The sequence below is a fragment of the Rhinolophus hipposideros genome, assembly GCF_964194185.1.
Source record: "Rhinolophus hipposideros genome assembly, chromosome: 3".
NCBI lineage: Eukaryota > Metazoa > Chordata > Mammalia > Chiroptera > Rhinolophidae > Rhinolophus > Rhinolophus hipposideros.
The window spans coordinates 76,690,142-76,703,856 of NC_138049.1; the positions used below are offsets into that span (position 1 = coordinate 76,690,142).

The 13,715-nt window shown below is 39.5% G+C and overlaps 1 protein-coding gene across 2 annotated transcripts in view; it reads right to left on the minus strand.

The window, feature by feature from the left end:
* COL19A1 (collagen type XIX alpha 1 chain) overlaps nt 1–13,715 on the minus strand; it is a 313,696-nt gene that overhangs the window by 17,364 nt on the left and 282,617 nt on the right. For both annotated transcript variants that reach the window (XM_081044396.1, XM_081044397.1), the window contains exons 43-48: nt 11,690–11,734; nt 11,524–11,586; nt 7,284–7,319; nt 7,104–7,148; nt 4,451–4,621; nt 2,715–2,781 (exon numbers count right to left, since the gene is read on the minus strand). In XM_081044396.1, the coding sequence (XP_080900522.1) occupies nt 2,715–2,781; nt 4,451–4,621; nt 7,104–7,148; nt 7,284–7,319; nt 11,524–11,586; nt 11,690–11,734 (427 nt within the window). The remainder of the gene's footprint in view (nt 1–2,714; nt 2,782–4,450; nt 4,622–7,103; nt 7,149–7,283; nt 7,320–11,523; nt 11,587–11,689; nt 11,735–13,715) is intronic.

Below are 13,715 nucleotides of genomic sequence, written 5' to 3' on the forward strand. Positions count from 1 at the left end.
TGCAGAGGGGGAACTGGAAGACTTAGGGGAGGAGCTTCCAAGGCAGGGCAAGCCAGGTGAGCTTCGTCAGATGGAAATGGTCCAGTCCCCCCCACCTCCCTTCTCAGGGGGTTGAAATCTTTTCCTGGGAGTAACCACAGGACAGCTGGGCAGTGGGCAGCACGGGAGCCTCCCCAAGTGGAAGTAGTTGTGCCTCTTCTGCTGAATGCACAGGGAAGGCCACCAGGGGCAGGATGCCTTCCTCCCGGGTCCACAGGACTTGAAAACGAACACCTCCCATATTTCAACAGAAATATTTTTCTGATCGTGCTTGGTTATACCTCCTGACATTCTTAACCAGACTTTAAAAGGTTCGACTAATTAACTGCTGAACTGTTTAGTATATATTTTTATCTCAAGTTTTTTTTTAACAAGTTGAAGTTCAACATGAAAGCTGCTTGAAACAAAAGGTAATTGATATGAGAGCCCATGGAAATTAGGAATTAAAGGAGAATTTTAGATTGCAATCCAAAAACCTATATTTGCTGGCATTTCCCTTTTTTTTTTTTTACTAAAGATGTGGTGCTGTCTGAGACCCCAGATGTGCTGCAGCTGGTTTCACAGACATGCTACCTGTGCTGTCCCTCGAGGCCCCCTCCTCAGAAGGGCCCTATGCTCGGTATGACGTTCTGCTGTTGTCGTCTTATAATTCTTCATACATTTTGAACAAGAGCACTTGCATTTTCATGTTGCATTGAGTCCTGCCTTTGCCTCTACAGTCCTCAGTGTTCCTCTGGAGAGCTTTTATGTCTTTTTCTCTGTTAGACAGTGATCAAGAAATGCTTGTTGAGGGATAATGTTTCAATTGCAAAGTTTGGAGCCTATTCCATGATGCTTGGTTTAAGGGTCAAAAAAATTAAGTAAAGGAGATTTAAAAATTTAGGGGTAACATTAAAATTACAAAGAGAAAACTGGTAGTTTAAAAACAAAAGAGTGGACAGTTGTATCAATAAACTATCATGTCAGAGCACTGGAAAGATTCTTGATAGAAATCACATTAAATTGAGATCAATAACATGTATTCATGACCTCTTAGGGAAACTTTTCTGTTTTTCTATTTTGTCACTGAAGTAACTAAAAGTCCCTATGTTACTCTGTTGTATTTCCTGTGTTCAGGTAAAATAAGATAATAAGCACTCAAGTACTGAGATTTTGGTGTCTAATACTAATTACTATTTAAAATAATCAGAGCTTCTTAGAGAGTAGTTAACTCCATGTTTGCAGTACAAAGACTAAAGATGAACTTGGGGCATTTTGTAATCTCATTCCTTGCAAATTCAATGATGAATTTTTAGCTTGGCAAAGGAAGGATACTTTGCAAAAGAAGCAGGAACCATGAGAGTCAATGTGGATTTGTGTTCTAAAGAAGAATAACTCCCATTTTATGAAGTTCTCAGCAAATCATTTGACACAATCATGTGATATTCTTGTGAAAAGATAAAGAAATAGTGGATTTTAGGACAACTATATGGATTCAGAGTTCATTAAAACAAAAAATTAACACCTGATTTACAAAAGGGCAGGGGGAATGCAATGGCATTTAGAAAGGCCTAATCCTTGACTCTTCACTCCTTTTTACTCAGCGTTTCTATCAACAATTATAAAATTTAGAGATGACATGGTTATGAGGGTTAGCCAAACTGCCCTACGAGACAACATTCCAATAGATATCTTTAGGTTGGAACAATGTATGAACATGAATCACTTGAAAGTTAATAAGGAGAAATATAAAATAACACATTCAGATTTTAAATATGAAAACAGTGCATAATGAGAGAAAACTAATTTTTAAAAGTTTGTATAAAGGAAATTCAGAGTTGTTAGTTTATTAAAAACTTAAAATGAATCAACAGTGTGATGTGGATCCCACTTAAAAAAAAACTATCTTAGGCTGCATTATTGAAGTGTCTGTATCAGGAGTCAGAAAATTGTCTAAAAAGGGTCAGATAGCAAATATTTAAGGTTTTGCAAGCTATACAGTCTTTGTCAATACTACTGGATTCTGCTGCCCTGGAGTGAAAGCAGCCTGAGAAAATACATAAAGGAATGAGGGTGACTCTTCTCCAATAAAAACTCTCTGTATGGACACAAATTTGAATTTCAGATCATTTTCACATGTCATGAAATATTCTTTTGATTAAAAAAAAATACTCCACACCCTCCAAAAAAAAAAAAAAAAAGAAAAAAAGTGAAACCCTTGTGGGCCATACAAAAACAGGTGGCAGGTGGATTTGACTGGTGGGCCATAGTTTGCTGATCCTAGTGTAGATAAAAAGACACTGTACTCTTCCCTGGTCAAAATACTCCTGGATGAATGAAGGTCATTTTAAAATTTAAATATTTCTCAAGGGTAATGATGGTGGAAGAGTTGCATACACTTACTCCATAGAAGAGAAAACTAAGGAGATAGAGAAAAATATTCGAAGAGCTGTCACATGAACAGAGGAAGACCCGGCCTTTAACAGACCAGGAATGATGAGAGGAAGTGACAGGGAGGCAACTTTAATTTAGCATAAGAAAGAATTTTCTATCATGTAGAGCTGCCCCGTCATAAAGTGGGTTGCCTTCTAAGGTGGTTGTTGCACAACCCTCTTTTGAGAATGCTGCTCAAGGGACCCTCCACAGTGGATGGGAATTGGTGAAAGATTCAGATGTTTTTATTAAGCAAATCTCACCCTCAAAAATCCTGAGAACCTCTTGATTAATATACTTCTTTATTTCTTCAAATGAAACTGCATCAGCCTAAAGAAGGAAAAAAATAAGGTGTTAAAATAGAGCATAGCACAAAGGAATAAAGTATAGAAATGTTGGCTTGGTATGCATACTTGAAGCTTCTGTAGAGATACATTTATCAAGCAATGTACTTTTGGCAACTCCTACATTAGGCAATAAATACCTTATTTTGATCAAAGGCTAGAAAGAAGTAGGAGTGCATAATTGCTTTAATAGCTCTGGGCTGGAATCATAACTAGTGATGTGAACATATTTTCTATTAAATGGAGAGATATCGTTTCATACAATTAGGAAGGACATTTTCTATTACTTCATTTTCTGAAGTTACAGAATTTGAACAGTGTTATCATGATGTTAATATCCAGGCACAATTTAACTTCTAACCAATCCCCGGACATGGGTAAGGTCAATAGCTAACTGATATTAGGTATCTTCAAAGGAAGAGAACCTGGAAGAAAACTCTAAGTATGCTGGATTATTCTTTAAAATGTTTTATTCATGGGATAAAGCTTACTAAGTTTTACCCATTTTACGGTAAAATTTATTTTATAATTTTTGCTTTGGAAGCATATTTGTATTGAGTAATTTTCTTTTTTTAAGAGAGAATGCAAGTAGGTAAATGATGTCGGTTGAGTTTTTAACCTCTTGACAAGTAACATTTAGAATAGTAATGTTTTACAATACACCTTGATCTTTTAAAAGGGAGCCATTATTTTTCATGATGGTTCGGATTTCAAGGTATCTTATTTGTATTTGATAATTATTATCCAGGAGTGTGGCATTAAAGAGAATGTGATGGGCTCAGAGAGTGATGATTTCTGTAGGACACAATAGTTCTAAGAATGCCCTATTTCAACATTTTATTTTCAATGGGACAAATGAGCTGCAATTAATGCATCTAATACCCATTATCGACACAGCACTCAAGAGTTCATTCTACAGGCTTTATTTAAGAGAGCTTAGGGAGAATGGGTGAAAATAAAGAAGTATGAAAATTGTGGGAATGCCCAATTTGGCCCTATATCTGGTATTGACTAATTATCTGAGGATAGCATGTCCTTATCTCTGAGACCTCACTCCAGGATTCTTCTTTCTTCCTGACATTTTCAGATTAAGTTCCTCTGTGGAAAGGCCATCTACCATGCATCCTGAGGATATTAATAAAGACATGGGCTTCTGTAACTATTCTTTCTTAGCCCAACTAAGTAGTGCTTCTACTTCAAAACACTACTCAGGGCAGATCTGTTGTCCTGATGTTCAACAAAATGGAGTTTTAATATGAAACAGCCATATGTATTTACTGTGTGGTGTAAGGGGACGTTATAGACAGTACATATTTAAGAGCATGGCTTTGGAATCAATCGAACCTGAGTCTGACCCACTAAATAACTGTGACCTTGCACAAGATAACTCACAGATTCTGCATTTGTAAAAGTGGGATAGAAAGCACATCAATCTTCCCACATGAGTTGTGAGGACCCAGTGAGTAACCTTTGTAGCAAGTGCTTAGTGGAGGATAGGGCACATAACCTGAAGTAAATGACAGCTATTGCTACCCTCGTAGAGACCAGATTAGGTTCATTTCATTTATTTTGAAAGAATTATGATTGCTTTAATTGGACAAGGGATATGTGGTCAGTACCAGCCAGGAGCTTTTGGAGCTCTTGGCACCACTCACCGGAGTGCCGGGGACACCTGGATTGCCTGGAGGGCCTTGGTGCCCAGGGGATCCCACAGAGCCCTTGTTTCCTGGGGGCCCCACAGGACCTATGGCCCCTTTCATGCCTGGAAGGCCTGGTTTTCCCTGTTCACCTTGCGGGCCTCTGTCTCCTGGAATTCCCTGATCACCCTGTTAAGGAAAAAATTAATAATAAAGAATGATCTTTTTTAAAACTGCAAGCAATAGCTGTGAATAGGAGCAAAGGTTCTGGATTCATATTCACACTTTCTAGCTGTGGGACCTTGGATAAGTGAATTAAACTCTCTGCCCTAGTTTCCTGTCCCATAAAGTGAGGATATTAATAGTACTGCTAATTAGGGTGATGCTGAGAAATAAATGAGTTAACTCAAGTAAAGTGCTTAGAACACTGCCTGGCATGTTGAAAGCACTCGATAAAAAGTTAGTGACAATGTCAACTGTTATCAGTTTCCAGTCTAGAACTACTGACACTTTTCAAAGTCAATAGCAGCTGTTACTTCAGACCGAGGTCTCCTTTGTAATAATGAAAGAAGATTGCCAAGAGGATTTCATCACTGAGATTTTTCACACAGAAAAACTTCAACACTCTCAAAATGCCTAAATACCCACTAAATCATGTGCTTTTCTTTTTTTTCTCCTTGTTCCTGTATGTTTGGTTTTTATTAGAACCTGTAGGTTGGTTTCTGTACTCATGTTTTACATGTATATGCGTGCGCGCGCGCGCGCGCGCGCGTGTGTGTGAGAGAGAGAGAGAGAGAGAGAGAGAGAGAGAGAGAGAGAGAGAGAGAGAAAGAGAGATTTCAGTTATAGATGTTTCAAATATCCTGTTCCACAACTCCAAGAGGTGATGACCACACAAAATATGATGAAATGGTGCTTTGAGGCTACTCGTATTTCACTATATTATTCTGTTATTTGTGAGTACTCTGCAAAAGGCCAAACTCTATTTCTCTTGATTAAAAAAATAATGAAAACAAATGAACAATTACAGAGATCTACTTGATCATGGAATAAAGACATGTAGAAAGAAGCCATGTAGAAAGAAGAAAAAACAGATGGACCTAATTTCAATATTACTGTCTTGACAAGTTATAAAAATGTATCTGCATACAAGTATATCAATCCAGCTTACAATTGGAGAAATATCTGAGATGACTAACATAAAAAATGAAATAAAAGAAATACTAGCATACTTTGATCAATACTCTGATCGTGTGCAAAACAAACACAGTCTTTAACATATTAAACTTATTTTATAATTTAAGCACAAGGATGTTCATTATAGTGATGTTTATATTATGAAAACTGGAAAGAACCTAATACCCAGAAAAAGGGGACTGGGTAAGTGAAATAAAGCATATATCCAAACAGTAGAATAACTTATAGCCACTATAAGCTATATGATCTTTATTTACTGACATTGAACGGTAATCATTATATGGAAAAAAAGTCATTTACAAAACAGTATGAACCCATTTTTGGAAAAGTATATATTCATTTGTGTTAATACATTCAGTATATATATATATATATATATATATATATATATATATATATATATATATATATTACATGTAAGAGTGAGACAGATGGAAATATGTCAAAATATCAATAGTGCTTATTTCTGTAAGGTGGGATAAGGCAGACTTTTTTCATTCTTTTTCATTTACATTATCTCTACTTTCATATTTCCTTCAGTTATCAATGGATTATATTTGGTATAATAAGTAAAAACTGCTAATCTAGACACGAATACATGAACTCTCTCTCTCTCTCTCTCTGTCTCTCTCTGTCTCTGTCTCTCTGTCTCTCTGTCTCTCTCTCTCTCTCTGTCTCTCACTCTCTCTCTCTTTGATACACATACACACACACTAGTAGCCCTTATTAGGATTCCACTAAATAACAATGTTGAGTAACCTGTTGCAGTGGAATGACTCCAATTCTACTAGAAAATGTTCAGATTCATTAAAGAAAATAGTGGGAAGTTGCAATAATAATATTTACAACCAAAACAATAAAAATAAAAGCGTACAACGTAACAGGCACAATGAATAACTATATGTTCAGTTGAGTCCCCTTTTCTATTTCTCTACCCCCTCACTCTACCACCTTATTCAACTTAGTATTCCACCAGGAGACATTTGATGACATCTGTAGACTTTTATGGTTGTCACAATTGGAAGGAAAATGGTGTTACTGCATTTAGTGGGTAGAGGCCAGGGACACTGCTACATATCCTATAATGCACAGGATAGGTCCTGGAACAGAGAATTATCTGCCCCCAAATATCAACAGTGCTGAGGCTGAGAAACCCTACTCAAGATAAAAATAACACGAGTGACGGTTATAGTAGGGCTACGTGTCTGAGATAGAAGGATGATAAAACAGAAATAGCAAACAAGACTAAGCTGTGTATTAAAGGCCAACCATGTAGGTATACCTGCCATATGGCCTGCTCTGGAGTCCTTTAATTGTCTTATTTTATGCCTAGCAGAGATCTAGGATCACATACACCCTAGCCTTTTCATACTGCGTAAGTTTTATGAGTGTACATACATAATTGTGTAGCTCAAATGATGGGACCATTGTAGCAGACAGACTTAAATAATGATCAAAATAGTAATATACATACACGTTCTCCTTTGGGGCCTCTATCTCCAGGCTTACCCACGATGCCCTGAAAAACAGATGTCAACATTGAAAATCACTGCTTACCAAGATTTTTCATCATACAGCTCGATCACATATTCTGGCAGGTAATCTAGATGCAGTTTTGCATTAGAACATTTATTTTAAATGTTATTTTCTGTACCTGAGCACCTGGTAATCCATCTTTTCCATTTATTCCCTGTAAACACAAAAAATGATTAATATTTCTAATTCTGCACTAACAGACATGGTTGAATACAACAAAGGGGTTAAGGTCCAAGGACTTAATCATGTTTCTACTGAGATTTTGGTTACGCAGTGTGGTGAAATGGAAAACAACATCGATAGAATCAGACAGCCGAGTTTCAATTCTGACTCTGTCACTTAAAAGTTCTATTTACTCCAGGCAATTTACTTAACCTTCACTTATAAAGCAAGGATAAAACAGTGGCCTTAAAACTAAGGATTTCAAGAAATAACAGAAAATGCCTAGCACAACTGTAAACGGGCAACAGGGTTATTTTCCTTACTATTCCATGAGGTACATTCTGAGAAATAAGAAGGTGCCTCATCGACGATGGGTGGCTGGTGTATGACATTTATTGTTACCTTTTTCCAGCACAGAGAGATATTCTCAGTAAATGGTCTTAGTTGCTGCTGGGGAAATTTCATAACATGGCCAGAGCCTGATCTTAATATGAAATAAACTGTCAGTCAGAGAATGATTGTTATTTTTCAGTGGGAAAATATGAAAGGAAAGAAATCTGTAATCATGGTTTTTGATCGTATTAAATCGTGTTTTTTTTTTTATTAGTAAACTAGAAGTTTCCTGAACTTTACAAGGCAGTTCTGGCGGTGGTAATAAAACCCAGTCCTGCTCGGAGATTTATAAGACTAGGAGAACTACTGGCTGGGAGATGTATGAAGGAAAAGCGCTTGGGGGTCAAATCAAATATCTAGAGTACAACAGCAGATGTGTTTTTGAGATTTGATTTGAAGAGGAAAATCAAGGTGAGGAAAATGATTTCTTGGCCAGCAGGCAATTGCATGGGCATGCTCCTCCGAAAAGCCTAGGAGACTTTTATTGTGCCGGAATGGATTCTATGACGATGGAACTGCAGCCAACCGCATGCTTTTTTCACTGCTATACATTACACAAAAATCTGTCACAGCTGAGAGCCCAGCAAAGTCCCCCAACCTCTCTGCAACATCCTGGGAACAGACTATTTGAACTAAGAACATGTTACCTAAAGTGTACGGTTCAAAGAATTTATGACATCCAGGAACACAAGCAACAAAGATAAAGGTGATTAAGGCGAGGATGTGAAAGAAACAACTGTGACACTTGAATAAAAAGAAGATAAATCTAGTGTAAAAATGTAATTTACATCTTTGGTAACAATACAAAAAATAAAAAGGAAATAACCCTTACGGTGTTTTTTTTTCCTTGTGTTTCTTGTCATTCACCAAAGCCTATCACGTGTTTTCTTTTTATACTAAGGTGTCTGTTGGGGAGTCCTGCTTGCTGAGATTTTTACAAAAACCTGTGTGTGCTTGACTCTCTTTCCCCTCATCTCACTTTTCTGGAAGAACCCATTCCTGGTAGAACCAACTTTCTGTCTGCTGCACACCTGCATCTGAGCAGCTGACTGGTTGAAGAAAACCACCCATCCTTGCTCACTTGTTCCAATCTAAATGTAGGACTGCAGACAACAAGAGGCTCTCAGCGTTTCCAAGCCACCCTTCTGTATTTCCGGATTTGACTCCTTTTCCTTCTCTCCAACTCTTTCACATATATTTCTGTCTCTTCAAATGTCCAGCATCATCACCCTGCCCTTCATGCTAAGCTGATGACCTTGATGCTTCTTTCACTGAGAAAATAAACAGGAGAGAACCACCTCACCTTTTTCGCCAGCTACATGCATTTGTACTCCGACTTCTGCCTCCCACTCTCCCTCTTGTTAGGAGGGATGAAATGCCCCATTCCTGGGTAACACCAATTTCCACTTGTGAGAGGAATACCAGGCTTCTCCCCTACTCAGCATTATCCTCAAAATTTCCTCTTTCAACTGCATCATTCTTATCAAGATACTAACATGCTGCAATGTCTTGCACATTTCTAAATTAGTGGAGAATTATCAGCTCTCATGTTACCTATCTCCCCGTTTATTACCCCTTTCTCTTAAAATGCTTGACATTCAGGAAACCTCATTCATCTGGCTTATGTTATTGGCTGCACCTTCTATCTTTTTTCCAGATCCTCTTCCTAACAGCTGAAGGGTTCTCTGCCTTTCCTTCTCCAAGTGACTCCAGTTCTTCCAGGCTCAGGTTTAAAAACCTGACTCTCCAGGCCTTGTCTTTCCATTAATTCCAGATGCTTATATCCACTGCTGACTTGACATTTCCACTTGGATATCTATTAGTGCTTCAACATGAACGTGTCCCAAACAGACAATTCTTTGTTTTCCTTCCCAAACCCACCCATCTCCAGTCCTTCTCGTCTCACTAAATGCACCAGCCTGACGTGGTCGCTCAGACCCCAAACCACAGGATTGATTTGTCTCCCTGTCACCCTCCACATCTAGTCCATCAGCAGGTCTGATTGGCTGTCCCTTCAATGTGCATCCTAAATTCCCTACTCCTGCTGACTGCCTTGTTTCCACCATCATTCTTTCTCAAGGGGATTAGGGCAGTTGCTCCTCACTGTTCTCTGTCAGCTTTCACCCTGCTCACTCCAGTCTGCTCTCCTCACATTAGTCAGATTATTCCTTTAACAGGTAGTCCAGTCATTTTACTTCTCCTTTACAAACACTCCAGTGCATTTCCATCATGCCACAGATGAAATGCACACACCATTCATGGCTCAGAGGTTCCTCGCAGCCTCGTCCCTGCCTACCTCTCCCTCAGTATCTTTCCCATTCTTTAGCTTATTCTGAACTCCTGCCTTTCGCTGCTCTGTCAATGTACTATACTCTACTAGACATTTCTTTTTCTTGAAACAATGTCTCCCCACCCACAATCTCCCTATGGCTTGGTGTCTCACTTCATGCAGGTTTTGCTCAAATTGCATGTCTTTTTTGACCACCTTATTTAAAAGCTACTCTTGTACTTCCCCGTTTAGATCTTCTACTTGAAAGTGTGTGTGTGTGTGTGTGTGTGTGTGTGTGTGTGTGTGTGTGTGTATTTGTTATCTGTGTCCCTATACTGGAATGTAAACCTCATGAATTGCTAGCTCCCAGAAGAAATGTCTAGAACATAGTAGGTACTCAAGAAATACTTGTTGAATGAATTTATTTTTGCATAATCCCCTGGGAGCCAAATGGCAATCATTTACGAGACGGTTTACAGGGGATGGGAATGGGGAGTTGGTAAGAGGAAGTGAACGGGGAGGCAGGGAATGGAACTAATACTATTGAGCACCTCCCATGAGCAGGCACTAAAAACGCTTACCATGTCATGTTACGTAAGTGACTCACAAAACCGTTGAGTCATAAGTCAAGCCCAGATCTTCTTAATGCTAGATTGTAGATGTTTCCCATTTTTTCATGTTGCCTTCTTTGGGAAATGGTGGTCAGGAAACACACCGACCCTGAAGGTTTCACAGAGATACTCAACCAGCCTCATGAAGTCGGTGCTGCTTGTTTACCTTCAGCCCTCCTTTCTCCTAATGTCACCCCCTTCCCACACACCACAGCAAATCAACAAAGAGAACAATGACCTTCTATAAAGAATAAACCTGTTGTAGGGGTATGTGTTATTCATCTTTATATCCCCTTATTCATCTTTATATCCCTTCCCTCCCTTTATATTCATCTTTATATCCCCATCCTTAACAAACAGCAGGGACTAGGTGAACGTGTTGAATTGAATTAGTACGAATGATTGTTACAATGTCACAGCAATACTATGTGTCAGTAGCCAAGAGCTCTTTAGGACACAAGGGGATGATATATTTGGCAGTAGTGATTTATGAAATTGATAAAGGTCAAGGCCCATAGATAAAGGAGAGAATCTGAGAAAATAGCTTCTACTTTATCTTTACCTTAGCACACATGTATTATACTTGTGAGTCTTCTGTTTCTTTGTACTTTAGGATGTGACAGGCCAGTTTATTTTTTAACTTCACTGAGAACATTAGATTTAAGAAACAATGAGTCTAATTTCCTGACACTTAAAAAAAAAATTCTTCTTTCTCCCCATCATGTAAAACATGACGATACCTCATGGAAACCTACGACACTCAGTGAGAACCACACCTCCAAAAATCCATCTGCAGAACCTGCTCTTCTTACTTCCTTGGGAACTACTTATTCAAATCTCAGATTTTCCGAGGAGACAGGTAAAGAGGCAATACTTAGAACATTTCTCAAACTGGCAGATTTTAAACAGTAAAAAGTACTTACTGGCTTTCCTGACGGTCCTTCAGGTCCAGGGAAACCTATATCTCCAACAGGTCCTCTCTCACCCTATAGACATGTACACAGACAAATATTAAATGCCAAGATAAGCTTTAAAACTATGTGCAGCACAACACAAATACAACTGTTAAGTAAGTAGCTGGTAACTCACTGGTTCCCCTGGAGCTCCTGGAGGCCCTGGGGCTCCGGGTTTCCCCTGGAAGTCAAATCAAAGAGAGATGTTAGAAGCCACATACTGAATGATGCCACATGCTTCCCCTCCCCAGCTGTGAGGTTAATGCTGCCAGGGCTGTGGCTCTGTACCCTTAAATGGCATTCTTAATGGAACACAGTCCAGGGGACCCACACTCAACCCTGCTGGCTCTGAGGAGCAAGCTGGAGTACAGTTCTCTGAATGTCCACATGTGTATATGGTGGAGGGGTAGGAGGGTTTAATATTTTTGAAAATATTAAACAAGTGAAATTAAATTTCATTTCTGGAAGTCTCTCTGGTGCCTATTTGACTGGCAGTCCTTCACTTTAGGGGGTAAAATGGCAAAGAAATCTTTTCTAGACTGAGCTTCAAAGAGGGTTTTTACGTTTACAGTAAGAGTCTAAAAAAGATCATGTTTGATTTGAAAATCTGTGTTTTGTTGAAAGGGAGAAGACAAGATTAATCCAATACATATCAATAGATTGTGTCCTGGAGGACTGACGATAGAAAAAACCTGGGGTAGAGAGACAACAGGGAGGGGCAAGTGAAGAAGATGGTCCAGTAGAGACTGGAGGTGAAAAAGTGCTGAAGTGTCCAGACCAGGCTTAAAGATGTTGCCTAAAGATGGACCAAACATCGTTGGGAAAGACAAACAACGTGGGGATGTATGGTGGGGCTGAGACCATAGAAACCACAGTAGGTTGTGAAGGAGTCTGAAAAGGTAGGGCTTTCCCCCCACTTGCTGTTTAGAATTCTGGGAGGAGAGCCCCTCGCAAGTGCAGATATGAATAAGCGATGGAACTGGGCAGACACCAGGCCTGAGAGAGTGGCCCTGGCTTCGCACAGCCTGTGCGGGCTCCCAAGTTGGGGGATGGGTTAGAGTTGAAAAGGCCAATGTCCAAAAGGGTCTTGCTTTATGGGATTCAGGGGTGCTGAGTGTTTGGGCCTTGAGATTTGAGACAAAAAGATCAGAGACTTGGGCCAGCCTGGTGGCTTAGGTGGTTGGAGCACTGTGCTCCGAACTCAGAGGTCACCGGTTTGATGGGCCAGTGACTGCCTCAGCCAGGGGGAGCGCAGGCTCATAACACCAGCATGGGCCAGGGAGCTGTGTCCTACACAACTAGACTGAGAAACAACTGCTTGAACCGCAGTGGGGGAGGGAGAGAGGCTGAGAAGGGGGGGGGGAAGATGAGGGACTTGATGGCAGGCAGCAGCAGTCCTAGGCAGCTAGCACCTAGTCAGCGAGGGCCTCTGACACTTCAGAGAGCTGCGGAGGGGAGGGGGAGAGGAGAACATGCTGACCAGAGGCCCCACCCACTGCCAGCACTTACAGACACTTCCTCCTGTGGACTCATGCTATCCTGGGAGGAAAAGGGAGAAAGAAGCCCTGGAGCAATCCCTGGATGGTCCTGAATATACTAGAAAGGGACAGACTGGCCTGTTCTGGGAAGAGCGGGATTAGGTCCCCATGGTGCTCAGCAGAGTGACCGTGATGTATCTGACTAGGTAGGTCTCATCCCTGCTTCAACCAGAACAATCACCTTCAAAATTTTTTTATTTTTTATTGTAATAAGATATACATAACATAAAATCTACCATTTTAAATATTTTTCAGCGTACAACTCAGTGGTATTAAGTATATTCACATTGTTGTGTAACTATTACTACTATTTCCAGAGTCTTTTAACTATTTTATTTTCCATGCCACAGGAAGGTCCAGTTATAAAACATTAAGTTGTGTTTTTAATTACACTGTTGTGTATTTGTAGTGTGCTATTAAGTGGTATTAAGTATATTCACATTGTTGTGTAACTATTACCACTATTTCCAGAGTCTTTTAACTATTTTATTTTCCATGCCACAGGAAGGTCCAGTTATAAAACATTAAGTTGTGTTTTTAATTACACTGTTGTGTATTTGTAGTGTGCAATTTTTTTACCCCTTCTTGATTTTTGTAATTGTCAGTTTATCCTCTTGATTATGA